The sequence below is a fragment of the Taeniopygia guttata genome, chromosome 14 (assembly GCF_048771995.1).
Source record: "Taeniopygia guttata chromosome 14, bTaeGut7.mat, whole genome shotgun sequence".
NCBI classification, from domain to species: Eukaryota; Metazoa; Chordata; class Aves; order Passeriformes; family Estrildidae; genus Taeniopygia; species Taeniopygia guttata.
The window spans coordinates 13,205,842-13,233,100 of NC_133039.1; the positions used below are offsets into that span (position 1 = coordinate 13,205,842).

General features: G+C 47.1%; 1 protein-coding gene across 5 annotated transcripts in view; it reads left to right on the forward strand.

The window, feature by feature from the left end:
* Positions 1-27,259, forward strand: part of GSG1L (GSG1 like) — a 57,910-nt gene that overhangs the window by 27,488 nt on the left and 3,163 nt on the right. For 2 of the 5 annotated variants that reach the window (XM_072935682.1, XM_030284683.4), the window contains exons 3-5: positions 6,520-6,672; positions 10,725-10,836; positions 16,144-16,311. In XM_072935682.1, the coding sequence (XP_072791783.1) occupies positions 6,520-6,672; positions 10,725-10,836; positions 16,144-16,311 (433 nt within the window). Of the gene's footprint in view, positions 1-6,519; positions 6,673-10,724; positions 10,837-16,143; positions 16,312-22,188; positions 22,257-22,816; positions 24,394-27,259 lie in introns of those variants that run through there. The other 3 variants (XM_072935683.1, XM_041719126.2, XM_072935684.1) reach the window with 3 other exon arrangements.

A 27,259-nucleotide genomic window follows, 5' to 3' on the forward strand; every position in this document is an offset into this window, starting at 1 on the left:
GGCTGGGGTGCAGCAGCCACAGATCCACAGGGAACACAGGCTGAGGCCGTGGGTGTTCTAAGGAGGATGAATTCCCACTGAGGCATTCTGAATGTGAGTCTGCCCCAATTAGGAAACTAATTTTCTGTCTGAAAGGGCCCTCAGAAATCAATGCAGATTCCAGACCATTTCTTCTTGGGCACTACTCAGGAAAGCTGGGCTTTCAGCAGGCAGTGTCACAGCATGGCAGGTAATACATTCATTTATGGGTTTCTTTGTGCTGGAGAATTTCCAAGCCCCTCTCCAAAATGCATGACAGACATTTCCAGGCACACAATCCCTGCCTTTGCTGGGTATAACAGGGTTAACATGACTCAGCAACATCCTTCAGGAATAGCAATATGAATTTCCCTGAATAAACCCTTTAAGAGCAAAGAGCTCATGTTTATGGATTCAAACTGCTTTGAAGTCACCCAGCAATTCCTGTGTTGGCCACCCCTTCAGTGCTTCCTTGAGAACATGCACCAATACAGGATCTTTGTCAGTCATTTCCATGGCCTGGCCAGCCTGAAGGAGCATCCAGAAGAGGATTTCATTCTTTCATCTGGAGATAGGACCTCAAAATCTGCTGTCAGATCCCATTGGCATAGTGAGCTGGCACCAAAAGCCAACATTTCTGATTTGACAAGTGTGCACCAAACTCCATGGCTGCATGTGACTGTAGGTGGTAGGAGGTACAGGTGTGATTTAAACTCTCCAGAACTGGTTTGTTGGCCTCATTAATCTCAAAACTCAACAGTAATTGAAATTCTGGAACTCTGGCATTCCAGATACAGCAGCAAATGTTTCTTTATCTTCTGCACATAATCCCATGCAGATGTCGTCCAAGTTCTTGGTGTTTCAATCCAAACTGCTAACAAGCCTGAGAATGGTTTTAATAATGCAACACAAGAATCATCTTGGGATTTTGTGGGGTAGGAGCACAGAACATGTCAGGATTGACATGGCTCAGTTTAACCAGAGCTCTCTCATGGAAAAGATGGAGTGAACTGTTGCTGTTTTGTGTCAGGAAATGGCAGTGGAATTGAACAAGGAATGAACTTTGGGTATCAAGCAGTCAAACTCAGCTCAAACCTCCTGGAAGTCATCAACAACACTGTTCTTTGGGTTCCTTCATCTGGAACTCACTGAATGCCTCGAGCTGTTCTAAGCAGAAGACTTTTATCAGAATCCTGTTCCTCAGAAGCTCAGCACTGGAGCTCCCTGACTCGGTGCTCTGTGGTGGGAGTGGCACTCACAGTGCCTTCCTCAGTGGCCAGTGCTGACCCAAAATTATTTCAGGTTCTGGGAGGAGCTTTGAAGGCTGAGGTAAATATTCCTTCTCCCACTGTGAGAAGAAATGTTCCATTTGTTTCCTCCCTTCAGGACTGTCTGCAGTATCCCTTTTCTACCATCTCGGTGCAGGCAGATGCACTCGAGTTGATCACCACCTTGCAGAGACACACTCAGATCTGTGGATCTTCTCCCAAAATGCTGCTGCTCTCTGCTGTCAGACACAAAGGCAAGGGACTGATCCTGCCAGATGGCTCATGGACTACTTGAGTGCCTAAAGCCCCTGCGGTCTTGTGGGTAACAGTTCTCTCAGCCATAATGAAGAGAATGTTCACTTCACTGGAGAGTGCTGGGAAATTAATTTCCTTGCAACAATGCTGCTGCAGGGCCTGAGCCCTTGAGGAGGTGACACTGGTGCTTCCCACCATGGGCTCCATGGAGAAGACAGTCTCTCACACATTGCTTAGGAAACAACAAAGCTCAGAGACACAAAGTTCTTTAATGTCCCAGCTGCTGCACTGATCTCCTTCCTGCCATGAGATCAGATGATATAAATGTGATATGGCTGCTTCTGATGCAGGAGCTCTATGATATAGGTTGATTTATGTGAAATCTTTCAGTGAGTCCCAGCTTTTTAATCTCAAATCCTGGGTGAGAAGCTGAGCCCAAGTCCTGTACTTTCAGGGATTTTGCTTCACAGGGAGGTTTTCCTGAAGCTGGTGACCCCTTTTCCTCCAGGTAAAGCCTCGCAATCTAAGGTACTCAGGTTCAGAGCAATCCCACCTGGGACATACAGCAAAGATCCAAAGTGTCCCACAGTGCCCAGAAGTGGCTCTGTCATTGTCAGCAACGCTGCTGAGGGGTGACAGACTGGCTGGTGGAGAAGCACCAGGGACAAAAACAGCAAGAAAGGGTGTGTTAGAACAGGAGGTGTTGATGGTACTGTTGTCAGTGGTCATCCAGATCACAGTGCCCACCCTCCTGCAGCCCCTCAGCCACCAGGATGGGCCCAGATCCAGGACAACAAGTTGATGTTCCACAGAGAGTGACAGGACAGCAAGACAGGTCCCTGCCAGCTCCTGGCCAGCACAGAAGGGAACATGCAAACCCAGCACGATTTTCTCACCTAAAAAAAGCCCAGCAGGCATGAGGAGGACTTGACAGCTGTCATCCTCTGCATTATTCCAGGGAATCCTGGAAAGATTGGCTGCACACATCGTGTCCTGGTGCTTGCATGCTGGGTGGGCTGCTCACACATACCCGCCCTTGTGTGTGGGAGTGCCACTGAAACCACTCTGGGTTTGCTTTTGCTTTAAAGTCCGAGACTCCCCTTCCCTGGGAGGTGTCACATTGGAATGTCCTTGGCACAGAGGCACATCCCAGGGAGCTCCTCCCCAGCCCCTTCTCTGCACAGGCAGCAGTGGGCTTGCTGAACAAACAAACGTGCAGAAAGACGATGGAGACCAAAAGATGAGAGGAGTCTGCTGATTGATGAGAGCACAGCTCCTCACTTACAGACCATCCAGCAGAACTCCCGAGTGAACCAAGTCCTGACTCTTCTGAAGGAGAGATTTTTCATAGAAGCTGAGTTAGGCCAGACATATCCCTGGGGCAGAGAACACAAGCTGGAGGGGAGTAAGCAGACAGAAAAGATGACAGCAGAGAAGATTGGAAAAGAGAAAGATACCCTGGAGATCTTCTTCCCTGTCACCTGGAATGACTGAGGTCCCCTCAAGAGAAGGAGCTCTCTACTTTGCAGGAAGGAGGTGTAAGAGGTTGCGAGGGAAGTGATGCCAAGTGACTGCCTCATGAATCTCATGTTGAGAGAGGAGCAGTGGGAGATCACTTCACCATCAGCACAGAACAGGAAGACTCTGTCTCCTGAATTAATAACCTGAAGCAACTGCTCTGCTTCAGGCAGGCACAGGAAAATGCAAAATTCATACACAGGTTGCATTTTCTGGGTGTTATTATTTCAGATGAAATTCAAAATCAGAGAAGCAGGACAGGACATAGAACTATGCAAACACTGCATGTGGGACTTGCCTTTCCCCACATTAGATGCACTAAACAAAAGGCACAGAGCAGGTATTCAGTCACACCACGGAATAAGACAAGAGAATTCCTTGGTAGATATGAACAGGGCCCCAAAAAAGGAGTAATTGACTATGCCTCCCACAGCAAATTCACCCAGCCTTTGTGTCTCATCAGAAAAAGGATTTACAGGAGAGCAAAACTCACGTCTCATTGAGCTTTTCATCATTTCCTTGCAAGGTGATCCTGCTAGCAAAGCCACTCTTATCCCAGCCCTTTGGAAGGGAAGCCAAGGCACTCCCTGTGACACAAGCCACACAGTCAGGTGTTCCTCCCTCCTGCTCTTTCTCCTTCCTTAGGAGAATAAAGGACACCAGCTGCCCCCAGGCCCTCCAGGCTCAGCTCCCAGAGCCTTCCTGTCTCTCTGAGCATGTCCCCTTGTAATGGACACACAAACCCAGATGCCCCCACAGGGACATGTGCACCTCCCCAGCTCCCTGCTCTTTCCAAAATCACTGCACACAGCTGCAGGCACTGGGTCATAGGTGGGCAAAGGGTAGGGTGTGCATATATAGAGCTGAGTACATCACCTGAACCCCCAGAACCATCACCAAACTCCCAGAACCATCACCAAACCCCCAGAACCATCACCAAACCCCCTGAACCATCAACCAAACCCCCAGAACCATCACCAAACCCCCAGAACCATCAACCAAACCCCCAGAACCATCACAAAACCCCCTGACCCCTCCTGCAGGGATGCATTCCAGCTCCTTGTTCCCTCTCTGTAGGTACCTCCAGGATTACCCTGGCCCAGGAGCAGAACCCAGCATTTGTCCTTGTTAGGTTTCATCTGCTTGGTGACACTCAAATCTACTGAGATCTCTCTCTAAGGACCCTCCATTCTCAAGGGACTCAGGGTCTCCTCCTGATTTAGGATCACCAGGAGCAAACTTCCTTAAGAGTGTCCAGGTCATTGATAAAAACATCCAAGAGAATTGGCCCTAAACATGAGCACCACCAGCCTGATGTTACCCATGGGCTGCAGCTCTCTGAGCCCAGATGCTCCCAGGGAAGCAGAGCTGGGGCCACACCACAGTGGTGAGCTGCAGACACTGTTACAGCACTGCCCGGTGTGCAGAGCACCAGTGGGGGTCCACAAGGCTTAACTCAGGGCAATAAACACCTGGGCAGGTGTGTTGTACATTAATATTTCAAGTGTGGGCTGAATAAATTACAGCTCATTAGTTAGGGCGCTCTGCTGCCTCAGTTTGTGGGTCAGGTTTGCATCATCTGATTCTTCCAAACTCAAACCATTCCATCATTCTCTCATCACAGACACTGCTGGTTTGAGAAAATGAGGCAAAATCCCTTCTAAACCCTACTGTTTCTGCTCTCTCTCACTTGCATTCCTTTTTGGAAGAGTGTGCCAGTTGCCTGATACCAAGTTGACTTAGAGGAGTGAGATAAGCAGCTGTTTGCTGTTGATAGATGCAATATTGCACAGCTACTGTGAGCAATTAAAAGCTTTATTTATTGCCATCTCTGTAGTGTGGTTTAAGAACTCAAAAGGTCAACTACAGTGGCAACAACGAATAGCACATATTAATTAGATGTAATTATAAAGATGAATTCCCAGACAAAATATGAACCGGGATCAGCCTGGTCACCAAGAGGCCACTCAAATATTTGATAAAAGTGAGACTGCATATCTGGTTTGATAAGCTGGACTGTAGGCTTTATCACACATGTGCTCTCACAGTGAGGAGAGAAGGTGTTAATATAAGTGAAGCCTGTAGCAGTCTCTATGGTTACAGCTAACATTTTCTAATATAAGCCATTGTCTTCAGATGCTTCACTTTCCATGTTTCAACTGCTTAGCCTGAAATTTTCCATCACTGCTCATTGTTTCCAGGTGAATTCTCCAGCAATCAGGTTAGCAAATGTACTGGAGAATTTGAGCAGATTCTCATGCTGAAACAGCGATTGGGAATTGGGCAGGGACTCAATCTTATCATCTGTTCCCATCCTCTCCAATTTACCCCATGGCTTGGTGACTTTCAAAGACTCAGCAGATCCTGCTGGAGGTCTTGTGCTGCTGGAATTCCCAAAGGTGACATCTCCTGGTGGTGCATCAGTCCCTGCTGGGCACTGCCCCGTGCTCTGCCCCGAGTCCTGCAGAGCTCAGACAGGACCCTGACCCTCAGGGCTGCACCCAGGGGCTGAGGAAACTTGAGCCAGGCATTTTTGCATCTGCAGCTCCTCAGCTGAGCATGTTGCAAACATCTGTGCCCACCCTGCTGTAGTTGTGGCTGTTTCTGGGCGAGTCCCGTGGCACAAACCCTGTGAGAACACCCTGAATGAGACCAGCCATCCTGCAGGGCTGTTCTAACAACAGCCCCCAGCAACAGGCTGTGGCAAGAATTTTGAAACATGGGCTGAATTGATTTTCTTTTTGGAAAAGAGGCATCCAAGGCTGTCCAGCTCCCAGCAGCACACAGACATCCCTGTGCCATCACCTCCCTGTGTGGTGGATTGTGCTCAGCTAAACTGTGGAACAGGTGGGGAAATTAATTCTGTGAGCTGTGCCTTGGCTCAGAGGAGCCAAGAGGTTCTCACACGTACCCACAGAGGTTCTGTAGCCAAATTGAACAAGAACAAGCAACAGCTTGTTCTTTCTGCAGTGTCTTAACCACCCTGCCACTCTTCACATCCTCATTCACAGCTTTTTCTGTTTTTCTGAGTTTGGGCCGTGGTTTGCTGAGTTTAAACTCTGTGAACCACAGAAACATTAAGGCTGGAAAAGACCACCAAAATCCTTAGGACCAACCTTTTATGGCAAATGTCCCCATGCCCCAAAACCACATTTGGAAGTGCCACCTTTACTGGTTTTCTGAACCCTTCCAGGGATGGTGACTCTGCCACTCCCCTGGGCAGACTGTGCTTAATGACTTTTTCAGTAAAGAAATTTTTCCCAATATACAGTGGATGTGATAAACATTTGAAAAAAAAACAAATTACAATTGGCGACCTCAAAAACAAACCAACTTTTCCAAAGAATTCCTGATACACAGTTACTCCTAGACATTCCCGATTTCCTAATTAATTTTTGCCAACTTTAACCTCTTGAAAGTATTCCCCAGGTGATGACTGGTTGCTGCTCTTTGCCCCCAGGTGTGCTGTGGCTCTCAGTGGTGTCCGAGGTGTTGTACATCATGCTGTTGGTCGTCGGGTTCAGCCTCATGTGCCTCGAGCTCTTTCATTCAAGCAGTGTCATAGATGGGCTCAAGTTAAATGCCTTTGCTGCTGTCTTCACTGTGCTTTCAGGTATGAACCTCCCCTTCCCCTTTTTACCACCAAAAAGCAAAATTCCACAACTTTGAGAGAATAAAAAACCGGAGGCTTCAAGACTCTCTTATCCCCATTTAGCGACTGCAATTTTTCACTGTAATTTTTTGTTCCTTTGGCACAAAGACTGCGTGATAAATTCTCCTCTTGCCAGGGAGAAGTGAATATCCTCATTCCTGATTTCACAGCAGCAATGCAGTAATTATCCTTCCCCAGCCCGCACAGCCATTACCACAGCTCCAGCCTCAGCTCCATTTGCAGCATCATCACACTCATTTTCCAGAGGAAAATTAAAAACATGGAACGCTGAAAAGTCTTTTTTTCTCTGTTAATCCTGAAAGTAGGTGGAGGCTGGAAAACCAAAGAAAGGAGCTCATCTTGTTAATTAACAAAATGGAGAATGAAAAGGGCTCTAATCCTGGCACTGAGGAGCAGCCCCAGGAGTGGGCTGGGACATGCACATCTCTCAGAACTCTTTTGGGCTCAGTCTGTACTTGGGGCCCCTCACCATATGAACTTGAGGAATTCACTTCTTTAAAATAAGTCCAACCATGTGGTTAAGTGCCCCTTGACTTCTGTGAAGATTTTCTGGCTAAAACCCCCACTTTCCAGGATTTATACAAGCAGCCAGGGTGCCCATGTGAGCACACCTGCGTGGACCTCTCTGGCAGAAAGAATTTCTGCAATAGAAGTGCATTTTATCCTGCTGCATTTCAGGCTGAAGGCATTACAAGTGGCAGTGTACATCCTGGGAAGGACTTTGTATCTTCAGGGATAGCTGCAAATGGTGAAATAATAACAAGAAAGAAAGGTCAGAAGTAGAGCTGAGTGACAAAAATAACTGATAAGAACTGCCAAAGCATATTTTTCAGCTTTGGATATAATTTGGAACTTGAAAAAAAAAAAATCAGTTCCATTTTCAAAATCAAACTATGTGAATTTCTTAATCATTCAATCAATTATTTCCATGCTGTTCCTCTCTCCCTTCACCATTAACTGCAGTTTTAAAGTTTTGTAAGAATGATGAAGTTTTCTTTCCTACACAACTTTCTATTTTTATTTTGGCCTTCCCTCTTTCTAAGTACATTGCCAAGATAGTCCAAATATAAACGTCAAAATTTTACTGGGAAAAATTATAGAGGAATTGAAACAAGGATAACACCCCAAACCCCAGTACACTGCTAGCTGTTATTTTCAATGGCAGGGATATCAGGGGAAAGAAGAAAACTATATTTATTTAAGCTTAGCATATTTATAATGACATAGCTTAATAGAAATTAGGTAATGAAGAGGACTTTCCATTGGAGCATAACACTCCTCATTAAATTCATGCTTGAATTCCCTCATAAAAGTGCAATGAGATCTCCACATTCTCATAGCTCAACATCTAAAATTTAGGAAAAAATATCCCAACACTGTGGTCACTTATTGCTGTTCCTATGAGCCACAACATCACAATTTTGGTATCCCTCTTAACCTTACACAAACTAAAAAATTTACATATGCCTCTCATGTAATATTTATAATAAAACATTTTAATTAATGTAATATATTCCACAGATAGCATTTGTAGTAAAAAAATATCATCAAATGCTTTAAAATATATTGTCTTTTCTAAATTTCCTTCATCTCCAGCTTTCCAAAGCTCCTTAATTTCTCTGACATCTCCATGCAGTCCTGGTCCTGCAGGGTTCAGCATCTCAAACCAGCCGTGAATGCTCAGTGTTTCTGCACTGCCAACCACTCCAGCTCACCACATCACCAGGATTTTCCACCTGCAAACACCTCTTGCCCTGGAGCCCGGATGGGTACAGGCATTGTGGCATTGTGCCCTCCCTGCCCAGCCTCAAGCAACTTTTCCCAGCTGGGGGAAAAGATGGTCCTGGGCATGGAGCTTCTGTTGATTTGTGGTACAGGCAGCTCATTTGAGCTCATTAAGTGTACAGCAAAAAGGACCAGAGGGTTTCCCCACGGAGAACTTGGCAAGGCACAGCTAAAATAGACCAAACCAAAAGTGAATGAAGCAGCACAACAAATGATTTGCATTATTCTGCTTTAGTTTGGATGTGGCATAAAAACAGCAACAGCCCTGCCAGGTGCAGATCCAGCTCCATCCCACCCTGCCATTAGGCAGATAAAATAAAGAACATTTCCAGTGTTTGCTGGTGACCTTCTCCTCCTCACCTGCATCAGTGAGTGTCACCTCAGCCTCCCACACAGCCACAGGGCTGAAGGTGGCTCACACCCTGAGCAAGGTTTGTGTGACAGAGCCGAGCAGCTCAGCCCTGCTGGGCTCGTCCTGGCTGTGTCAAACCTCCTGCTGCCTCTGAGTGACTGTGACAGGTCTCAGGGCAGGCTGTAATATTTTATTAGGGGTGAAAATTTACTGACAGGACATATAGAAATAGCAAACTCCAAGCTTAAGATCCAGGCACAACTGTCAGCTAAAGAAAAATCCACTGATTTAAATAAAAAGTTCTGCAAGTTCCTGCTGCATTCTGGAAATTAAATACAACCAGGATAAAAAGCAAGGTGTGCAGCACTTTGCTGTGCTCCCATTAGGCCACCCACCCTGCCCAAATCTCGTTTCTCCTGGAGTGAATTGCTCTTTCCACCTCCTATCTTTGCAGTGTGTCACTCCAACACATGGCAGCTGAGCAAATCACCCCAGCTCCCTGTAACACAGCATCTTCCCTCAGCCTCTGCACTTGTCTGTATCAAATCTGACTTTTGTCTTGCTGAAGGTCCTGCTCAACGTGCCCACAACACAAACATTCCCCAGCTGCCCTCCCCCAGAAGTGCCCTGAATCATCCACATGTCTGGGGAGACTAATGGAGTGGTTTAGGTACTGAGAGTAAGAAGGAAAGAAGAGCCAAAAATTGGGTGTGCTGGGGAAGGGGAATCAGGATCTTCCATGTACAGGAAGGGCAACCATGGGAAAAGTTAGATGGTCAGAGAGAAGAGTGAATGAATGGTCAAAGTGTAGCACACAGACCTCACTGCACCCACCATGGCAGAATATTGGTATTTCTAGGTGCCTTGAATTGCCACTGCAGCACAAGAGGCTCTTGCACATCTGTAGGCCCAAGAACTATTTGGGATAGAGTGATCCAGCCCCACCTCCTTAGCCTGAACCTTCACTTTCCAGAGCACCTTGGGGACCATCACCCAGGTGATGCCCAGGTGCCATGGCAGGAACATCCCAAATTATTGTAGCTAGAAAATACTCCAAGCCTCAGAGCTGCTCCTGACCACCACTGCTTGAAAAGTGGGGTTTGGTTTTCCTCAAAGGGCTGTTTAAATATAAACTTCAGGTGTTTTTTCTGTTCAAACTGAAGGAGCACAATGGCCAGCTAGAGGCAGAGCCACTCAGGCCACCCTGTGACTTACTGCAGCCTTGTTCTTTAACTTCACAGAGACTGAAAGTCTGATCCTCACCCAGCTGCAGCTCTCTCAGTGAGCTCCAACAGTGTCACAAAAGCATCACCAGCCCTGCACCACCAAAAGTATCCCAATGGGGTCCTCTCACCACACATCATCAGGAGAACCAAGCTCACTGCACTTCCTGGTGCAACTTCCAAATGTTTTATGAGTGTTCATGATTCATAAACTTTAGCAAAATATGGTTGAGTGGCATGAACACACTGGGCTGCACTGCCTGCAGAAGCCTCTCTCCTCCTTCTCTCACCTGGGGCTGTCTGTGCTGGGCTGTGAGGTGGCTGTGGGTGGCACAGCCCTGGCTGGCAGCAGCAGGGTTGGTGGGGATGCTCGTTGTGCAGCATTTTCTTCAACGATTTTCTTTCTTCAACTCCTCTCTTAATTGAGAATTCAGAATGATGTAAAATAATGAGCTCTCAGTCACATCTTTCCTCTGCCCATGCAGCTCCCTCCTCCACAGTAGAACAGGAGGCATAAAAGTACAACAAAGACTTTTTTGGAGCTCTCAAAGCACTTCCAGCAGTAGCTCCCTCAAGAATGATAAAAAAAACACGTTGGCACAAAAATTCCTGTTCTAATCCCTGCTTCCCAGGTCTCTTGGGGATGGTGGCACACATGATGTACACTCAAGTTTTCCAAGTGACAGTCAGCCTTGGGCCAGAGGACTGGCGACCACACTCCTGGGACTATGGATGGTCCTTCTGGTAAGTGTCACCCCACGTTCATCTCTTTCCCCTCTGGAGCTGTTCCATCAGCCTGTTGGGATGCTGCACACATCACCTCCAAGTGCCAGGGGTGCAGGAGCCCCCAGGGCCATGCAGGTTTGGAGGTGTGGGGGACAGTTCAGTGCAGCAGCAGCTGTGCTATCAGCAGGTACAGAGCATTTGTAAACAAACAGCACCCACAATTACCAACGCAGATTGAGCACTCTCATTAAAGTTCAATTTAGGAACATAATTGCCATGGCATTTCTGAGACTTTGAGCTTTTTTTTTTTTTTTTTTTTTTTTTAATTAATGTCTCAGGTGAACCTTACAGTGCAGCTTTGAACACAAGTGCAGAGGAAGGTGCAGTGCTCCTGGCACCATGAGACTTCCCTGCGGATTGTGGGGAGAAGGCTTGGGAAAATGGGCATGCCTTTTTTCCCATTTATCTTCTAAAAATCACATAAAACTAGCTTGGCCAAGACACAGCAACTGTGTTATATTGCTTGCATGTTTATAAGAAGCTTACCAAGAGCAGGAGGCTGTGGAGAATAAAAATACCTGCAAACAGCATCCCCAGTCCTCCAGAGGCATCAGCCTCTTTGGATGGATAGGAAAAATACCTTCTTCTTGTAATTTCTAAAAATACCACATTATTTTCTTTCCATCTCAAAACAAAGAAAAAATTTTTGCTAACACCAACAAGTAAATACTTCTTATGCACAGCACTGCAGGGAATTATTAGTCTTTCCTTCTCACCTCTTTCCACTGTGTTTCATAGGAGGAGTTACTACCATTTTAGCAACATGTTGCAAAATACAAATCACATTATATTTAAAATACAGCTTATTTGGTGTCTCAATAATGAATATTTATTGCATGTGATAATGGACTTATAAATACATTGCATTCACATTTATAATATTTATATTAATATTTATAACAAATCTGTCACAATAATTGCATAATTTTCAATAGATTTAAATAATAAGGTGTATTTGTCTTCAGTAATCTATTTTGTAATTTACTGCGATACTCAGACTTCAAAATGCTGTTAAATGTCTTGCATGATAAACACTCATTAGATTATTCTCCTTCATCTTGTGCAAGCCAAGAGCCCCCATGGCTCAGAGTAGGCACCAGGGTCCCTCAGGGCATCCTGAGAGATTTCCCTGGGCCCACTCATCCCACCCACACTCCCTGCTGGAGCTGGAGCTGTGTCCCCAGAGATGGAGCTGATATCCCACAGGATGGAGCTGGTATCCCACAGAGATGGAGCTGGTATCCCACAGGATGGAGCTGGTATCCCATAGAGATGGGGCTGGTATCCCACAGAGATGGAGCTGGTATCCCATAGAGATGGGGCTGGTATCCCACAGAGATGGAGCTGGTATCCCATAGAGATGGGGCTGGTATCCCATAGAGATGGGGCTGGTATCCCATGGGAGATGGAGCTGGTATCCCATAGAGATGGAGCTGGTATCCCATGGGAGATGGAGCTGGTATCCCACAGAGATGGAGCTGGTATCCCATAGAGATGGAGCTGGTATCCCATAGAGATGGAGCTGGTATCCCATGGGAGATGGAGCTGGAAGCTGGTGTTCCACGGGAGATGAAGGTCGTATCCCATGGGGGATGGGTTTGGGAGCTGTGTCCCATGGGGGATGGGTTTAGGAGCTGTGTCCCATTGGAGATGGATCTGGGAGCTGTGTTCCACAGAGAATGAAGTCCAGACCCCAGCCCTGTCCCAGAGCAACCTCTCCCTCAGCTCTCCCTGGGCAGCCACAGCCAGGGAGGGCACAGTGGGCTTTGGTTCAAGCACCAGGACTGGGCTGGGTCTCCCTGTGGAGGACTCTGTGACACTCACAAGCAGGGAAATGTGTGAGAGCAATGTCCCCTCTGCCCGAATTCCTGGGGTGAGACTCAGCTTCACTCCACACAGCCACCCTGGGAGCTGAGCTCCTCTCCAGCCACTGCAGCCACAAAGCTCCTTCTTGCATCCAGCAGTCTCCTTCCCTCCATCCCTCCCTTCCCTGGTGCTTCCAAGGCAGCCCATTTATCCCTGCAGGATGTGGGGCAGGGTGCAGCCAGGGGCTCAGCTGGCACAGGGCTGAGCAGCAGCAGCGTTTTCAGCCTGCAGTGCTGCCCAGCAGCCTGAGGAGAACCATGGGGCCCCTCGTGCCATGGCAGGGATGGGTAGCAGAGCTGGAAAAGGAAGGTCAAAAGGAGCAAAACCAAGGCTTCTGCCTTCCAGCTAACACTGAGCCAGCACTGCTGTACAGAGCAGAGAACCTCCCCTGGCACCACCCAAACTCAAATGAGTTCTTTCAGAAGAGTTAATTACAAATGCCCACCCAGCCTGGTGGAAAACCACACATGCAGGAATTAGTTTCTGCTCCAGCTAGGTTCTGATGATGTTTGAGAAGCCCTGACCCAGCAGTTGTCACCACCACCCCTAACTCCAGCCTGCTGTAAATGTGCCACTGCAGCCCCCAGCCACAGAGTAGAGCCCAGAGAACTGAAACAGCCCTGGCAAGTGGGGCCAGGGAACACTGTCCCCATGCCCCAGAGCCAAAGGGCCTTGGGGAGTGGCATTTCCACACTGCCATACCTTTCCTTAGGGCCAGTGGGAAAACTAAGTTTTCTGTGACTCTACTTCCCCTCTATCAAAAGGGAATGATAAAAACACCCTCCCCCAAATAAGGAAGGACTGTTTATGGTCTGCTCAGGTGTCTCAGGGTGGTGTCTGTTGTTCTGCCCTGTTCCCAAGCCATTGGCAAAGCCTGGAGGTTGTTCTGGGCTCTGGCACAACTCAGGAGTGGGCCAGGGCATTCTCCAGGCCTGGGACTTCAGTGCCTCTGAGGATCAGTGGATGTTCAAGTTCAGACTCTCTAAAGCAAATAAATATAAAAAGCCTGAGCTGTCTGAGCCATGGAGGAACCTGAGAGCCCAGCCCTGAGCTCAGCTGCAGGAGGGTCTATGGGTACAGTCCCAGCACATCTGGGGCACAGCTGGCATGGAGTATTAACAACATTGCTGTTAAAGAGGCCTTTACCTAAGGCAGGTGTAACTCCTAAGGCAGGACAACCACTTTTTACAATTCAAAATAAATAGCATTTAACCAAGGTCCATAAAAACTAAAGTGCACCTATCCTAATTGCCTAATTACTATGATTTCACAAATTCCAGGCACTGAGAGTCTTCATTCTGTATTTCCTTCTCTGAACCTTTCGGCACTTCTGATTTCATCAGAAACCATCAGAAACATCCAAGAGAAGTTCTCCTTCAAATGCCATTCCCCAGGCACCTCCCAGGCACAGTGAGGCATGTGGTTTTGGCTGGTTTCTTCCTGGATACTGCTTGGGAGCCCAGCTGGAAATGTTTGCAGCTGCTGGAGCTCTTCCCCACACTCCCGTGGGAGGCAGGCTCATGGCAGGCCAGGAAGATGCTGTGCCTGGACACTCACACCTAGCACAAGCTCCCTTCCTGCTTCTCCCCCCAGCCATGGGAAACTTCAGGGAACTTTGTGACTCCAGGGTCACTACATTTCCTTCTCATTTGATTGCATCTGGCTAACAGCTTCAAAAATGACAGGGAAAGAGCTGCCTCCACACATCTCATTGCCTCAGGAGTCCCTGCAGGACTTGTTGTAAGCTGAATTTTGAAATCATTGAAATGAGCCATTTCTGTTTACTTGAGCCATTTTTTGCCCAGAATTTGTCAGTCCATGAATATGTGCTCTTTTTCAAGTTTTGTCTAATTTGAAATGAGAAACTGCTTCCTTGTCTGCAGGTCTTTTGCAGAATGGGAAAATAGCTCATGCTGAGAGCTGTGTTGACAATGCGTATTTATAAAATAATGCTACTGGGGCTGGATACTTTCTGCTCTGCATAATTCAGATCAATTTGTTATAGAAAAAGTGCAAAAAGGAGCAGGTGAAGTGTGGCCCCATCACAGATGATGGAGTTAATCCAGCTTACTTAGGCTGCCACTGTGAACTATGTGTAGCCAGAGTTGATGGGCTGAGTGAAGCCAAGGGGAGTTGGAAGGCAGAGAAGCTCTGCAGACAAAAGGAGTAATTCAGGGCATGGTTTTGCAGCCTCATTTCATGCTCAAAAAGCATCTCAACACCTTGGGGCCATGAGTCCCTCACCAGCCCCATCTGAACTTGAGGTCAGGAGAAGAAGAGAAGATGGGGGGAAGCCCTTTCCACAAGCAGGGGACAGAGCAGCTCCCAGCTGACCCTGCTTGCCAGGAGACCCAGGACAGCTCTTGCTGCTGTTCCAGCTTGGCACTGGGCCACTCTTCCACTTCCCTTCTCCCTCTGCCTCCCTGTGCTCCTGGTTGGTGCTTGCAGGTGTGCTGGCCCCGGCTGGCCAAGGTTGGCTGGCACTGCCTTCACTCTGGGGAGCCAGCCAGGAAAGCCCCCAGGCTGGAAGTGTTGTCTTCTGTTCTGGCCAGGCTTTCAGAGACCAGACACAAGGCAGGAAGGCCAGAGGTGTCCGTGAACCAGGACAGAAGGAAATGCAGTAGTCTGAGGAAGGCATGAACAGCAGATTAGAAACCATCCCTGCAGTGGCTTTGTGCAGCAGTGTCCCAGTCTGACTCAATTCAGAAGGCTGAATTATTTCTTTATTATAACTATGCTAAAATACATTAATATACTATATAAAAGGAGGATACTAAAACCACATATTTCTGACTCTAACACAACTCATGACCTTCTCTGATAGCCCAGCTCCAGGTGGGCTGGATTGGCCATCAGGCTCAAACAATCCTCACCAGAATCCAATCAAGCACTCACCCCAGGTAAACAATTCTCCAAACACATTCCACATAGGAAAAACAAGGAGCAGAAATAGAAATTGTCTATTTTTCATTTCTCCCTATGCATCTCTATGAAATATCCTGAGAGGGAGAGAAATGTGCTTGCCACATCCCAGGGATGGGAAAACTGCTCCAAAAGACTCTCTGGGGCATTGCTCCCTCCAGGAGTGTGTGGGTTTTAGCACTTGTCTGCAAGGCTCTGAGGCATTTCAGAGGCAGATCAGGAGGTGTCTGGCCCTGGTGCACTAAGTGTTCACCTCAGCACAGGGTTCTCCATGGCGTGAAGGCTGTGCCCAGCCCCCAGCCCAGCCTCCTGCCTGCCTGAGCACGAGCCACAGGTCTCTGGAGGTAAGATGAGCTTAGATGAGATGGGTTTGTCACTCCAGCTTCCCTGCCTGGTCCCAGCCTGTGTGTGTGTGTCAGAAATATGGCATGAGCTGCTGTGTAACCCAGCTCTGTCTGCTGGTTTCTCTCTCCACAGTCTGGCGTGGGGCTCCTTCACCTGCTGCATGGCTGCCTCCGTCACCACTCTCAACTCTTACACTAAGACTGTCATTGAGTTCAGGCACAAGCGCAAAATCTTTGAGCAGGGCTTTCGAGAAGAGCAGAACTTCCTAGACCAGGAAGCCATCAAGTACTTCAGAGAAAGGTCAGTGCAGTCAGTCACTCCATCAGGGGAGGTTTTCATGGACTCTGCTGGTTTCAGAAAGCCCAGGCTCTCACCCACTTCAGCGTTCATGGGTGAGACTCTGAGGCACCTGGAAAAGGCGTGTGTGAAAGGCAAACACAAAAGGTCCTCCTTGATTTGGTTTTTCTTAAATTTAGTGCTGTCCCAGTGCCCACCCTTTCTCCTGTGCTCATTAAAATCTTTACAATATGCACCCAACTTACAAAAATCTGTGCTGCCAATGTAAGCTGATTTTCCCTCTCTAGAAAGGTAAAATTGTGGGGGTGTATCAAATGTGAATCCATCCTTCCTCAGCACCTGCAGCAGGCACCTCCCAATAATCCCAACAGCTGCTGGGGCATTTTCCAGCCACCACCAGGCCACTTTGGAGCTGCCATCTCCCACGTGTGGTGCCATGCCCACAACCCATCCCTGGCTGCTTTGCACGACCCATCCTCTGAGCAAATCCACACAAATACAGCAAACATCCACATGGTGCCACCCCCACGGTGCCACCCACCCTGCCACCAGGGTCAGAGGTGGACTGGAGCCCTGGAGGGTCCCAAGGCCCAGAGGTGCTCTGTCACTCTGCCCAGCAGCTGGTCCCTGTGGCTGCTCCAGGACCCTCCTGCCCTCATTCTTTGGTGAGGAAGTTCAGGCTTTGGTTAAAGCTGTGGGTTTTGAAGAACACACAGATCCTGGGCTCACACAGCAGAGATGAGCTCCACAGGGTGATGGATCCTCACAGGATGAAGAGCTGAGAAGTACCAAAAATCCTCACCAAAATCTATGGCCTGAAGTGATATAAAGACATTTTGGGGGCAGGAAATATAAGCAGGATGCACTGCTGTTTGTCAGACCAGTGGGGCAGTTTCTCCGTGGTGGAAGAGAGTGATTGGGAAGCTCTGAGGGGACAGAAGGTTTGGAATGAGCAAAGCAGAGTGAGGAGCTCTCCTGAGAGGGCAGAACTAGAGAGCTTCCATGATTATTGCTTTCCTTTGGTTATCTCATTCATTATTCTGTTGTTGCAGTTATCCCTGTGCTAACGTCCAAATTTTCACTCTACCTTTCAGACAGTCTGGAAGGAAAAGAGAAATGAGGCAAACAACCATGATTTTCCTAATTTTGCATTTGAACATGACAGTGAATTTTTAAAAAATCCCTGTGGGAGAAAAGAAAGCCCAGACACAGTGAAGAGGAAGGGGTCAGTGTGTGCCTCAGGGTAAATCAACACTCAGGGAGGGAAACCAGACAAATTTTTGAAGTGAGAAATGCAGATAAGAGCCCAGGAGAATTATAAGGAACAGTATTGAGTTTGATTGGAAAATGCTAAGGAAACTTGTTGAAACACCACTACTGGAACAGTAAATAGCAGAACATATTAATGTCCCAGAGGACAGGGACCTCTCTCTCACGTGTGCATTGTGGGTTTGGTTTGGGCTCCTCCTGCCCTCACCAATGACACAATTCCACCCCCAGCCCTTCCACACACACTTGGCACACTCAGCTCAAGCATGTGGTGTTGCCTGACTTCATGATTATGACTTTCTTTTTTTATATCACATTATTTTAATTGTTGTATCTGAATACATAATAGGAAGCCCAGAGACAGTGTTACCATGGGATCATTCTAGAGATTCAAAGCTGTGCAGCAATATACAAAATTTTTTAATTTTTAAACTGATGATATTCATGCTCAGCTTCACTGCTGTGCCCTGGGTCTGCTCTGACTGCAGGGGTCCAGGGCCTGTCCATTAACAACACCCTGTTGCTGCATGCTGTGGGTGCCCTCAGTCCCACACAACTTCCCTGAGCTCCCATCTGCCTTTGCACAAATAGAAAATAAAATAAATCCTCTTTCCTTCCTGTGCACATACCCAGGGATACTTCACATTCCCTCCTACTCCCCCACCTCCATGTTCCTTTTCATACCTCATGAATAAAACCCTCCAGCCTTTCTTCCTTCCAGTTGCTTTGCACATATCTTCACCCTTTTTGCCTGTTCCTTTGCCTCAGTGCAGAGCCAGCACCCCCTGGAGCACACACCCAACCTCTGGGTGCCCACACCCTGTGCAACAGGCATTTTCCTCTATGCTTCTGAAAATTAAACTTTATCGTTATTCCCAACAGCTCCATTTATCACCTGGGACTCAGGGAAGGAAAGTGTCAGCCCCATTTTGCATGATAAAACTTTTTTTGTGGGAATATCATCCTACAGGCCCCTGCTCCCAGGGAAGAAATTTACTTTATGAAAAGTACTGGCAGTAAAATGCTGCTAATCTTGCACATGTTTTCTCAGCTCTATCATTGTATTGAGCTTCATTTTAATTGCATGCAACTGCATATAACAGCAGAAGATTTGCTGGAAATGTGGATATTAAAGCTGAAATGGTCCCCAGGGAGCTCCCAGTTCTACAGGGGATGAGCCACATCATCCCAAGGTTTGCTGCGCTGATCCCCCTGCACAGCACCTGGCCCTGCTGCTCCTGAACTTCAACCTCTGCTCTGAGAACGTGGGGAAGGCCTTTAACACCACATAATGTCTGTGTGCACCCCAAATTCTGCTCCACAGCCTGGTCTGACCCCACCTTACCAGCACATGGAGCTGCCCAGCCCTCAGTCAGTCACAAGGAGCACATCCAAATCCTCTGCCCCTCTGTACCCCCAGCATCTCACTGCTCCTGCCGCTGGGAAAACATTTAAGCAGCTGCTGAAAAACCAAAGATTCATGGTGTTACATCCTCTTATGTCCTATCTAGGCCTGGGATGCTTCAAAAAGTCCAGACAAAACAGACTCTGTGGCTCACAGTGTAAAACTGAATATAGAGATACCAGATAAGTGAATATAAAGACACCAGAACTCTTCAGATGTAACAGGTACAATAGCCCTCAGGGTAACCCTGAGAAAACCAGGTCAATTATACAGAACTGGAGGTATTATTCATGCTTTAAGTGTTCTATAAAATTATCAGAATTAACTGCAAAGTCAGCTTTCAGTCTTTTTCCTTCTGGTGTTTTTCCTTCCTTTTTTTTTTTTTTTTTTTTTTTTTTTTTTTTTTTTGTTTTGTTTTCCTTTGAAATGAATATTTGGCTATAACTTTTGCTCATCTTTTTCATTTTTATCAGTTCATTGGGTGTCAGTTCATAACAAGTTTCTCTCTTCCATCCCTCCCAGTTTCTCTTCCTGCTCTGTTTCACATGAACACTTTCCCCATGTGATCATGAGCACAGTCCCTGCTCTGTGGTTTACCCCAACCAGCAGAGGAGGAGCCCTCACTGCCCTCCTGCTTCCTTCCTTCCTGCTCTGAGGACCCCTTTAGGAATTAGCTCTTATATGTTACCTCTTTATCTGTAATAAAATATTGCTTGCTAAGTTTTTCTTCTTTGCAAGAAGAAAAAATTAGCTCAGTGATCTTGAGATTAATTCTTGCAGGTATCTAGGCATTTTACAAGGTGTCACTTTAAAATGCAACCTGGCTTTTGCTGTTGGCAGTGCTGTCCTAGCAGAAAAAAGGCATTTTACAGGTAACCATTGGAAAAATCCAACTCTGTACCTTTCAAATAACCAGTATGAAATGATTGATACAGAAACAAAAAACTGTGGTTTATCTTAAATATGTGCATTTTTTTTCAATTAGTCATTTTCAACTAATTAATCAGTAATTAATTTCTAAATCTTACAGTGCTTTATGGACTATTAAGCCAAAGATAAGCCAAAGGAACAGGGATTTTTTGTTCTGTCCCATAAAGTCTGACAACCTCTGTGACAACAGCTGCAGGAATGGTGACAGACCTTCTCCTCTTCCCCTGCCCAGCTGTTTAGTAGCTGCTGTTTGAGCAGCTTTAGCTCTCCCCTGCTGTTTTGGCAGCTTTGCCCCTGTGGCTGTGTAATAATTAAGACACATTCACAAGAATTCTGCTCGTTTAGACCAAGCAGCTCCATCAACACCATCCCCACATCCATCCAGGCAAGGGCCAGCACAGCCAGCTCACCCAGACTCAATGTCTTTCCCAAGTTTGTTCTTAGTTTCTTGCCTTCTCTTTTTTCATATATTGAAAAAAACCTTTCAGGCACCCTCCCAACCACACCTTTCCCTTCTCCCAGGATTCTGGCGGATTTTGCTCTTAGGTAAAGAATGAAAACTTTCCCAAAAGCTTTGGGAATAGAGGTTTGTTGCTTTCCCAGACAGCCTTGCCCAAGAGATAACCAAGCAGCATAAGAACAGTACAGAGTTCTCCAGCATTCAATTTAGGATGTGCAAATATCCTATAAATTTGTGTTATCTCAAGAAGCTGTTATCTCCTTCGCTCTGCTGGGGGCAGGGCAGGAACTGCTGGTGGGGCAGAGGGAAGGACAGGAACAGCTCCAGGGAGGACAAGGGAATGTCCAGGGGTGAAGGAGGGCATGTGAGGACTGAAGCTGGGGTGAGGGATATGGGGCCTGAAAGGGTGGAAATCAAATCCAGGTGAGATCCTCGTGGAGAGCTCGTCACTGCCTCAGGCAAGGAATGAAAATTATCTTTAATAGCACATTAAATTACCCATGGCCCTATTTTAGTGGGGACAAGAGCAGCTTTTGGACGTGCATCCAGGCTGGTCAGGGGTGCAGGGTCCCACTGGAGCTGAACCCACTGCACAGAGGGGTCAGGGGGTTATCCCACCCTGGGACCCCCGAGATCACACAGCCCTGGTTCAGGCTGGGATCCAGCCTCGTGCTCCCTGTGAAGCCAATCTCACTCACCAGGGCTGTTAAATCAACATATTTAGCAAGTACATCTGGAAGATTCAGCCTCCCCCGGCTCACCCATCCGTAGCACAGCGTTTGCAGCTGTCCATCAACACCCATTGTGCCACTGCAGCTGATTTCACAACATTTTTCTTGCTGACTGGGCCCTTACTCCGATCTGCAACACCAACCTAAGCAGGCAGATGCTACTGGAGAAATTCTGGAGTGAGCTGAGTTCAAACAGCCATTGATAGCAGTGCAAACAGAATGTCTCTGCAGGGACAGAAAATGTGGTTTTAAGTACTAGGAGCAGTTTGAAACAGACAGCAGGACCAAAGCTATTGCAGAGCTAATAAATCAGGACTATTCCCAACACTGTGAGAACCAGAACTTTTCAAATCATCATTCACACGCTATTTTTGCTCTTTTTGCACATTTCTGTAATGTGTCATACTCACAGCTTGCTTCCTCTAAGTCCATTGTGCTCGTGTCAGATGTGCAGATCATACCAATGCCTTCCAAAGACATGCCAACCTTTTGCTCTGATTTCCTGCTTGGTCACCCAGCTATCTGAACAGGGTTTCAGTTACTGACCTGATGTTCCTCCCATTGGCAGAGTCAGTAGCTCTTCACACAGACATCAATATTTCCAATCTTCCTATTCCCCTTTCATCAGTGCACAGGGATGAGTGCAACCTCCTGCCTTGGATTTGTTCTGCACTTTATTCTGCAACGCAGGGAGCTTTATCCTCAGAGCTGCTCCTCCTGGTAATCACTGGCACTAGAGTGGTGCAGCAGCAGCACCATCCCCGCTTCCAACACACACAAATTGCCCATTGCTGCTGGCCCCGGTGCTTAGATCCACCCTGGAGAGGGGAAGAGTGGAGAGATGCAGCCCTGAGCCCCTCATTTCTATTCCCCATGGCCTCTTTACATGAGCTTTCCCCAAGAGGGGCAAAGCCAGGGGAACCAAGTCCTTCCTGAGCCCATCGCCATCTCCATGGTGGGCCTGGCTGTAGATGGAGGAGCCCAGGTACGTTGGACTATTATTGGTTTTGACCCTTCCATTTGTGTACGTTTGGGAGCAGCCTTTGTTTCTGTTAAAGGTGCTACTTCTATATTCTCTTTTCCAGGACTGAGGAGGAGAGGGCTGAGGCTGGGGACCTGAGGTTACAGTGCCTCCATAGCTGCTCCCCAAATAGTAAGTGACCATGGCTCGAATGTGTCTGGCACACAATGGCTTGTACTGTCCCCACGCTGGCTCCGGGCCCAGAACGAGGTTTGGAGTAGGGAGCTTTGGGAATAGAGGTTTGTTGCTTCCCCAGACAGCCTTGCCCAAGAGATAACCAAGCAGCATAAGAACAGTACAGAATTCTCCAGCATTCAAATTAGGATGTGCACATATCCTATAATTTTGTGTTATCTCAAGAAGCTGTGACTTCATAGTAGTTTAAAAATATGCTCTAATTTACACCTGTATAACTTTCATTATCACTACCTTTTTTCATCTATCTTTATCACCAATTCATGATGATGCATGCTATTGAATATAAAAATGATTGAAAGCAGCTTTGGTAGACAATAACGTTAGTATAATTAATGCCGTTTCTTGCACTTTCTCTGGAAATTGCTGTGCTTTTATTCAGTGTTTGCAAAAGCTCTTGCTTTAAGCTATGGGAATCAGTGGTGCAATGTACAGAGCAATGTTGGAGCATGGCTCCTGCCCTGCTCTGAATACTATACTTTTTCTTTACTCTCCAGGAAAGATGTGTGCAGTTTCATGCATCTATTTCCTTGGAAAGAAAGCAAGTGATCCTTCATTCAGCAGGAGGGAGCCTTGGGAGAGTGACTTGCTGGCTCTGCGCTATTAAAATTTGGAAACCTCATGGCATTTTGCTGCCTCTGTCTTGCTGAGATGCACATCTCAGCCACATACTCATGGAAGCTTGGTGTCTGTAACCCCCACCCCTGAGGGTCCTGCTCCCTCCCCAGACCCGCTGGAACAGCTCTCCAGTCCCATGTCACTGCAGGTGGTGTCCCCACAGGCATGATAGTGCTGGCACTGCTCTCCAGCTCTGTTTGTCATCAGCTCACTTGGTAACTCCTGCTCCTTGAAAATGTCATGTCAGTCATGGACCTCTCCACAGGCAGATCCAGGTCCTTCATTCTCACAGGCCTGAAAATTGATCTGGGTCACGTTTCCTGAGACTGTTCCTCACCTGCCAAGCTCCTGGCGGGTGCTCAAATGTGTTTATTTTATTATTGAAGCCTGTCCAGAGGTCTTTGTTTAAAGGAACAAATAACAAGTCTTGGCAATAGGTATTCCAAGGAATAGGCTCTGCTGGCCCTATGGCCAGCCCTATCCCAAGTGTTTCTATTTTAAAGGACCCAGAGCTCACCCCATAGAGTGCTGACAGTGCTGGGAAAGCAGACCCCAAACGAGAAGCCCCGAGTCAGGTTAAAGAACAGTGGCCATCCCTCAATATCCCATCAGGCTCAGCCTCACATCCATTACCTTCTGTAATGAAATCAGATCAATATTAATGAAGTGACAGGAGGGAAGTTGTGCTTTCAGTTCACAGTTTACTTACAAATCCAATAGAAGCTGCAAAATGCTCATTATCCATGCTTATTAGGGAGGAAAAAACATTAGTTACTGCTGCTTGGGATGGCACAAAACCTCACAACGCTCAGATGAACTTCTCCTTTCTCAAGCAAGTCCACCAAGCCATAACTGGCCTGGGCCTGACCCCAGGATCCTCCTTGATGCTGGCTCCAGGGTCCCACACTCCCAGTCCTCGTCACATTCCCCATTGCAGAGGCCCGTGGCCAGCAGAGGATTGAGAAGGGCTTGGCCAAAGGCAGAGCAGCCACCAAGGTCACACTGACCCCATGGGTGGTGTGGAAGAAGGGGACACATCACCTGGAACAGACCAAGCCAGCAGCCACGTGCCACCAGCAGAGGAAATGCCAGCGGGTCACTGGGAGCCCTCCATGGACACTTCCCACAGGGGTGGTCCCGTGCCAGCAGGACACCAGGAGGCACCACCTGGAGTTATTCCTGCTGCTCTCCTCCACAGCACCTCATTCCCTGCAGGACCTGCCAGCACACCCAGGAGTGCTCTGAGGAGTTCCAGCCTGGAGCAAACTGCAGATGAGGAGTCCTGGCTCATCCTCGGCGGCGTGAATCTTTCTGTCCTCCCAGCAAGACAAACAGGGCATCTGTCCTTGTTGAGAGGAAAGGATTTGGGGGAGTGTCCCTGAGCAGTGAAAGAGCAAAAGCTGTAAAGAGGAGAACAAGGCTGAGCCATTGTGGGAGACAAACACTACCTGGCCAGGTGATTTTGGAAGAGAGAATGTTAAAGGTTTTTGAGCAGCCCAACAGCACTGTGGGAGCACAGGTAGCACAAAGGGCCTTGTGCCAGGGCAGGATATCAGGTTCCTCTGCTGGCAAGACTGAGCTCTCCATTTTGAGAAGTGGCCTTAAATTATAAATTCCATCAGAAGCTTGAATCCAGAGGAGTCTCAATCAGGACAATGCAGTTATTCAGTCTTGATAATTCTATATTAAACCATTTAATGTCCATCACTGAACTATAATTTTCTTTTAACAGGGTTAAAAAGAAAATTATTTTATTTCCTTTAAACCCCTTTAGCAGGATTTAAACTTACCTGAGCTGAGAACAGCACCAGGGAGCACTAACTATAACTTGGCATCCTCTGCTCTCCCCAAGCTGCCTTCCTGTGCAAACATATGGCACTGGCCCCTATACCTCTGATACCCCCGGACATACCAAATTTAGCAATTCCAGACACTTGGAAAGTCTATTTGCTGTCATTTTTGACCTTGGAGGTCTCAACTTTTTCTTTCAGAAGTGCAGGGCTGTGAGATCTCAATGCTCCAGCTGTGTATAGCCACTGCACAAAAACATAGAAGGAGAAGTTTCACATCGGGATATTTTTGTTGTTGTCGCACAGTTATTTATTAGCAAGAAATGCTCACTGTTATTAGGCTCCAGCCAGCAATAGTCCTTGATTTCAGACATCTGTATGTCCATGCCACTTCCACCCTTTCCTCCAGAGTTCTCCCACCATGAGGCATTAACATGAGGAGCCTGGATCCCACGGGGCAGGTGGGAGAGGTGCAGATGGTGAATGTCAAACAGGCAAAAGAGAGAGGCAGGAGAAATATCACAGAGGACAAGCAGGGGCAGGTGTGGTGGCAGAGCCAAAGAAGAGATAAATAGCCCAGAAGAGGAAGAGCTGAACAGGAAACAGCAAATTCTTGCTGTCTGTGGCTGAAAGCCTTGGTGTTATTTGAGGCAGATAAACCCAGAGTTCAGGACACCAGCTTCTTTTGTAGAAAACTGAGAGATTATTCAAAATTAATTCAGTGTTAAAGAAATAATATGTCACTGTTTTGGCAGCGTGGGCATTTCAGAAGGGTCACCTGACAAAGAGGAGGCCTTGAAAAAATAGTTTTATTCTCATGTCATCACCCTGTAGGCATTTCCCCTGGGTCCATCCTACAGCTCTTTTACCATCCTCCCACCCTGGCTGTCTACAGTGAGATTTATGCAACCAATCCCTCAGTGCTTCACTCTAAAGCATAGTGTAATTTTTTTCTATTCAGACAAGTTCATCAGAAGAACTCTAGGTTTAAAACACGGTGGAAACGATTCATAAAAAGAATAAAGAATATCCACTGGGTTTTGTTTTTTTTCCCCTCCATCATGAGTGCCATGGAAGCAAAGTGGTGCTGGATGTGCAGGCAACTTTCAAATGTCTCCAAAAAAGTCTGTAGCACCAGCTCAGCTGGAGAGGGCAAGGCACAGACGGCAGCCAAGGTCACTGTGACAACGGGGAACATGCTTTATATGCTGAGCAGCACAGGCTGGGAGGCGGCAGACAACAAGGGCTTGACGCATTTGAAGTGTCGCTCAAAGTTGAGCCAAGGTTTCTCCTTGTGGAGGTACCTGACAGCTGCAATCAGCTGCCTATTTCATGTCAGCCTTGATTCCAACTCCAGCTCTTGCAATTCTTCCTGTAATTTATTCAGTTCATAGTGATTCACCACATTAAAAAAAAAAACAGGTGGGGAAAAATCCCCTCTGATAAAGCACCATGGTTACGGGTCGAAGATCCAGCCTCGCTGCACTGGCAGCAGTGGGAATTTCGCTCCTGTCTTCAGGCAAAGCCTTGCCCACTAGGAAATTCCAAAGCTAAAGGTCTCAGTTCTGTCCTCATTTACCTCTGCTAACATCCAGACTGACATTTTGCTTTAACATTGCTTCTTGAGCTACCAGTTTTTCTGCTTCTGAGATAAGGAGGATGATAAAAGTAAATGCAGTCCCGCGTGGAGCATGGCAGCCCGCGAAAACTAAGGGGTGGAAAGGGGAAGCAAAATAAGCTGACAGTTTATAATACACTTCTTGTTTCCTCCAATGCACAGGTGAATTGAAAGGTTTCTTATATAAATTTCAGTGGGATTAGTTATGAAACGTGCTTTCTGTCACTCTTTTAAATTGCATCTTTCAATAAATGCTTCATCTCCTACAGCTAATCCTGGATTTATGCAAAAAACTCCCCAAACCACCCCCCCAAAAGCCAACCCTGTCCCACACTACTAAAGATGTTAAATGAAGTCTTTCAGACTGTATGTGCACCCAAATAGCCTTTCCCTTACTGTGCATATTCTATTTCCCCCTAGAATGGAGGTAGGGATTGTTCTCAGTTCAGTTCAGATAGTTTTACATGCTGAGATATTTTAGGATAAATACATGTAATTTTAAAACCAAAATGCATTTTTTTTTAATTGCATTAAAGTGGGGTTGTCTGTTGTCACCCATGGTTCAAAGCCTGAGCTACTGACCCTGACATGCAAGGAAGGGGCAGCAATCCCTCTGAGCCAAATAACTCTGGTTTTCCTGTAAAAACCTTTTTATTCATCAGGGACTCTCCTGCAACAGGCAAGATAAAGTCAGTGGGAACAGGGACAGCCCAGAGGTTCCAATGGAAGGTGGGACTCAGAGGGGAGAAAAGTTGAGAAGAGGAAGAGGAACGGGGCGAGGAATAAATTATTTTCACAGTTAGGAAAAACCACAGAATAGCACAGTGTGGACAGGGACCCTGGAGGGCTCTGGTCCAGTCCTGTGCTCCCAGCATGTCCAGGCTGGATTAGGCTGCTTCATTCCTTGTCCAGTT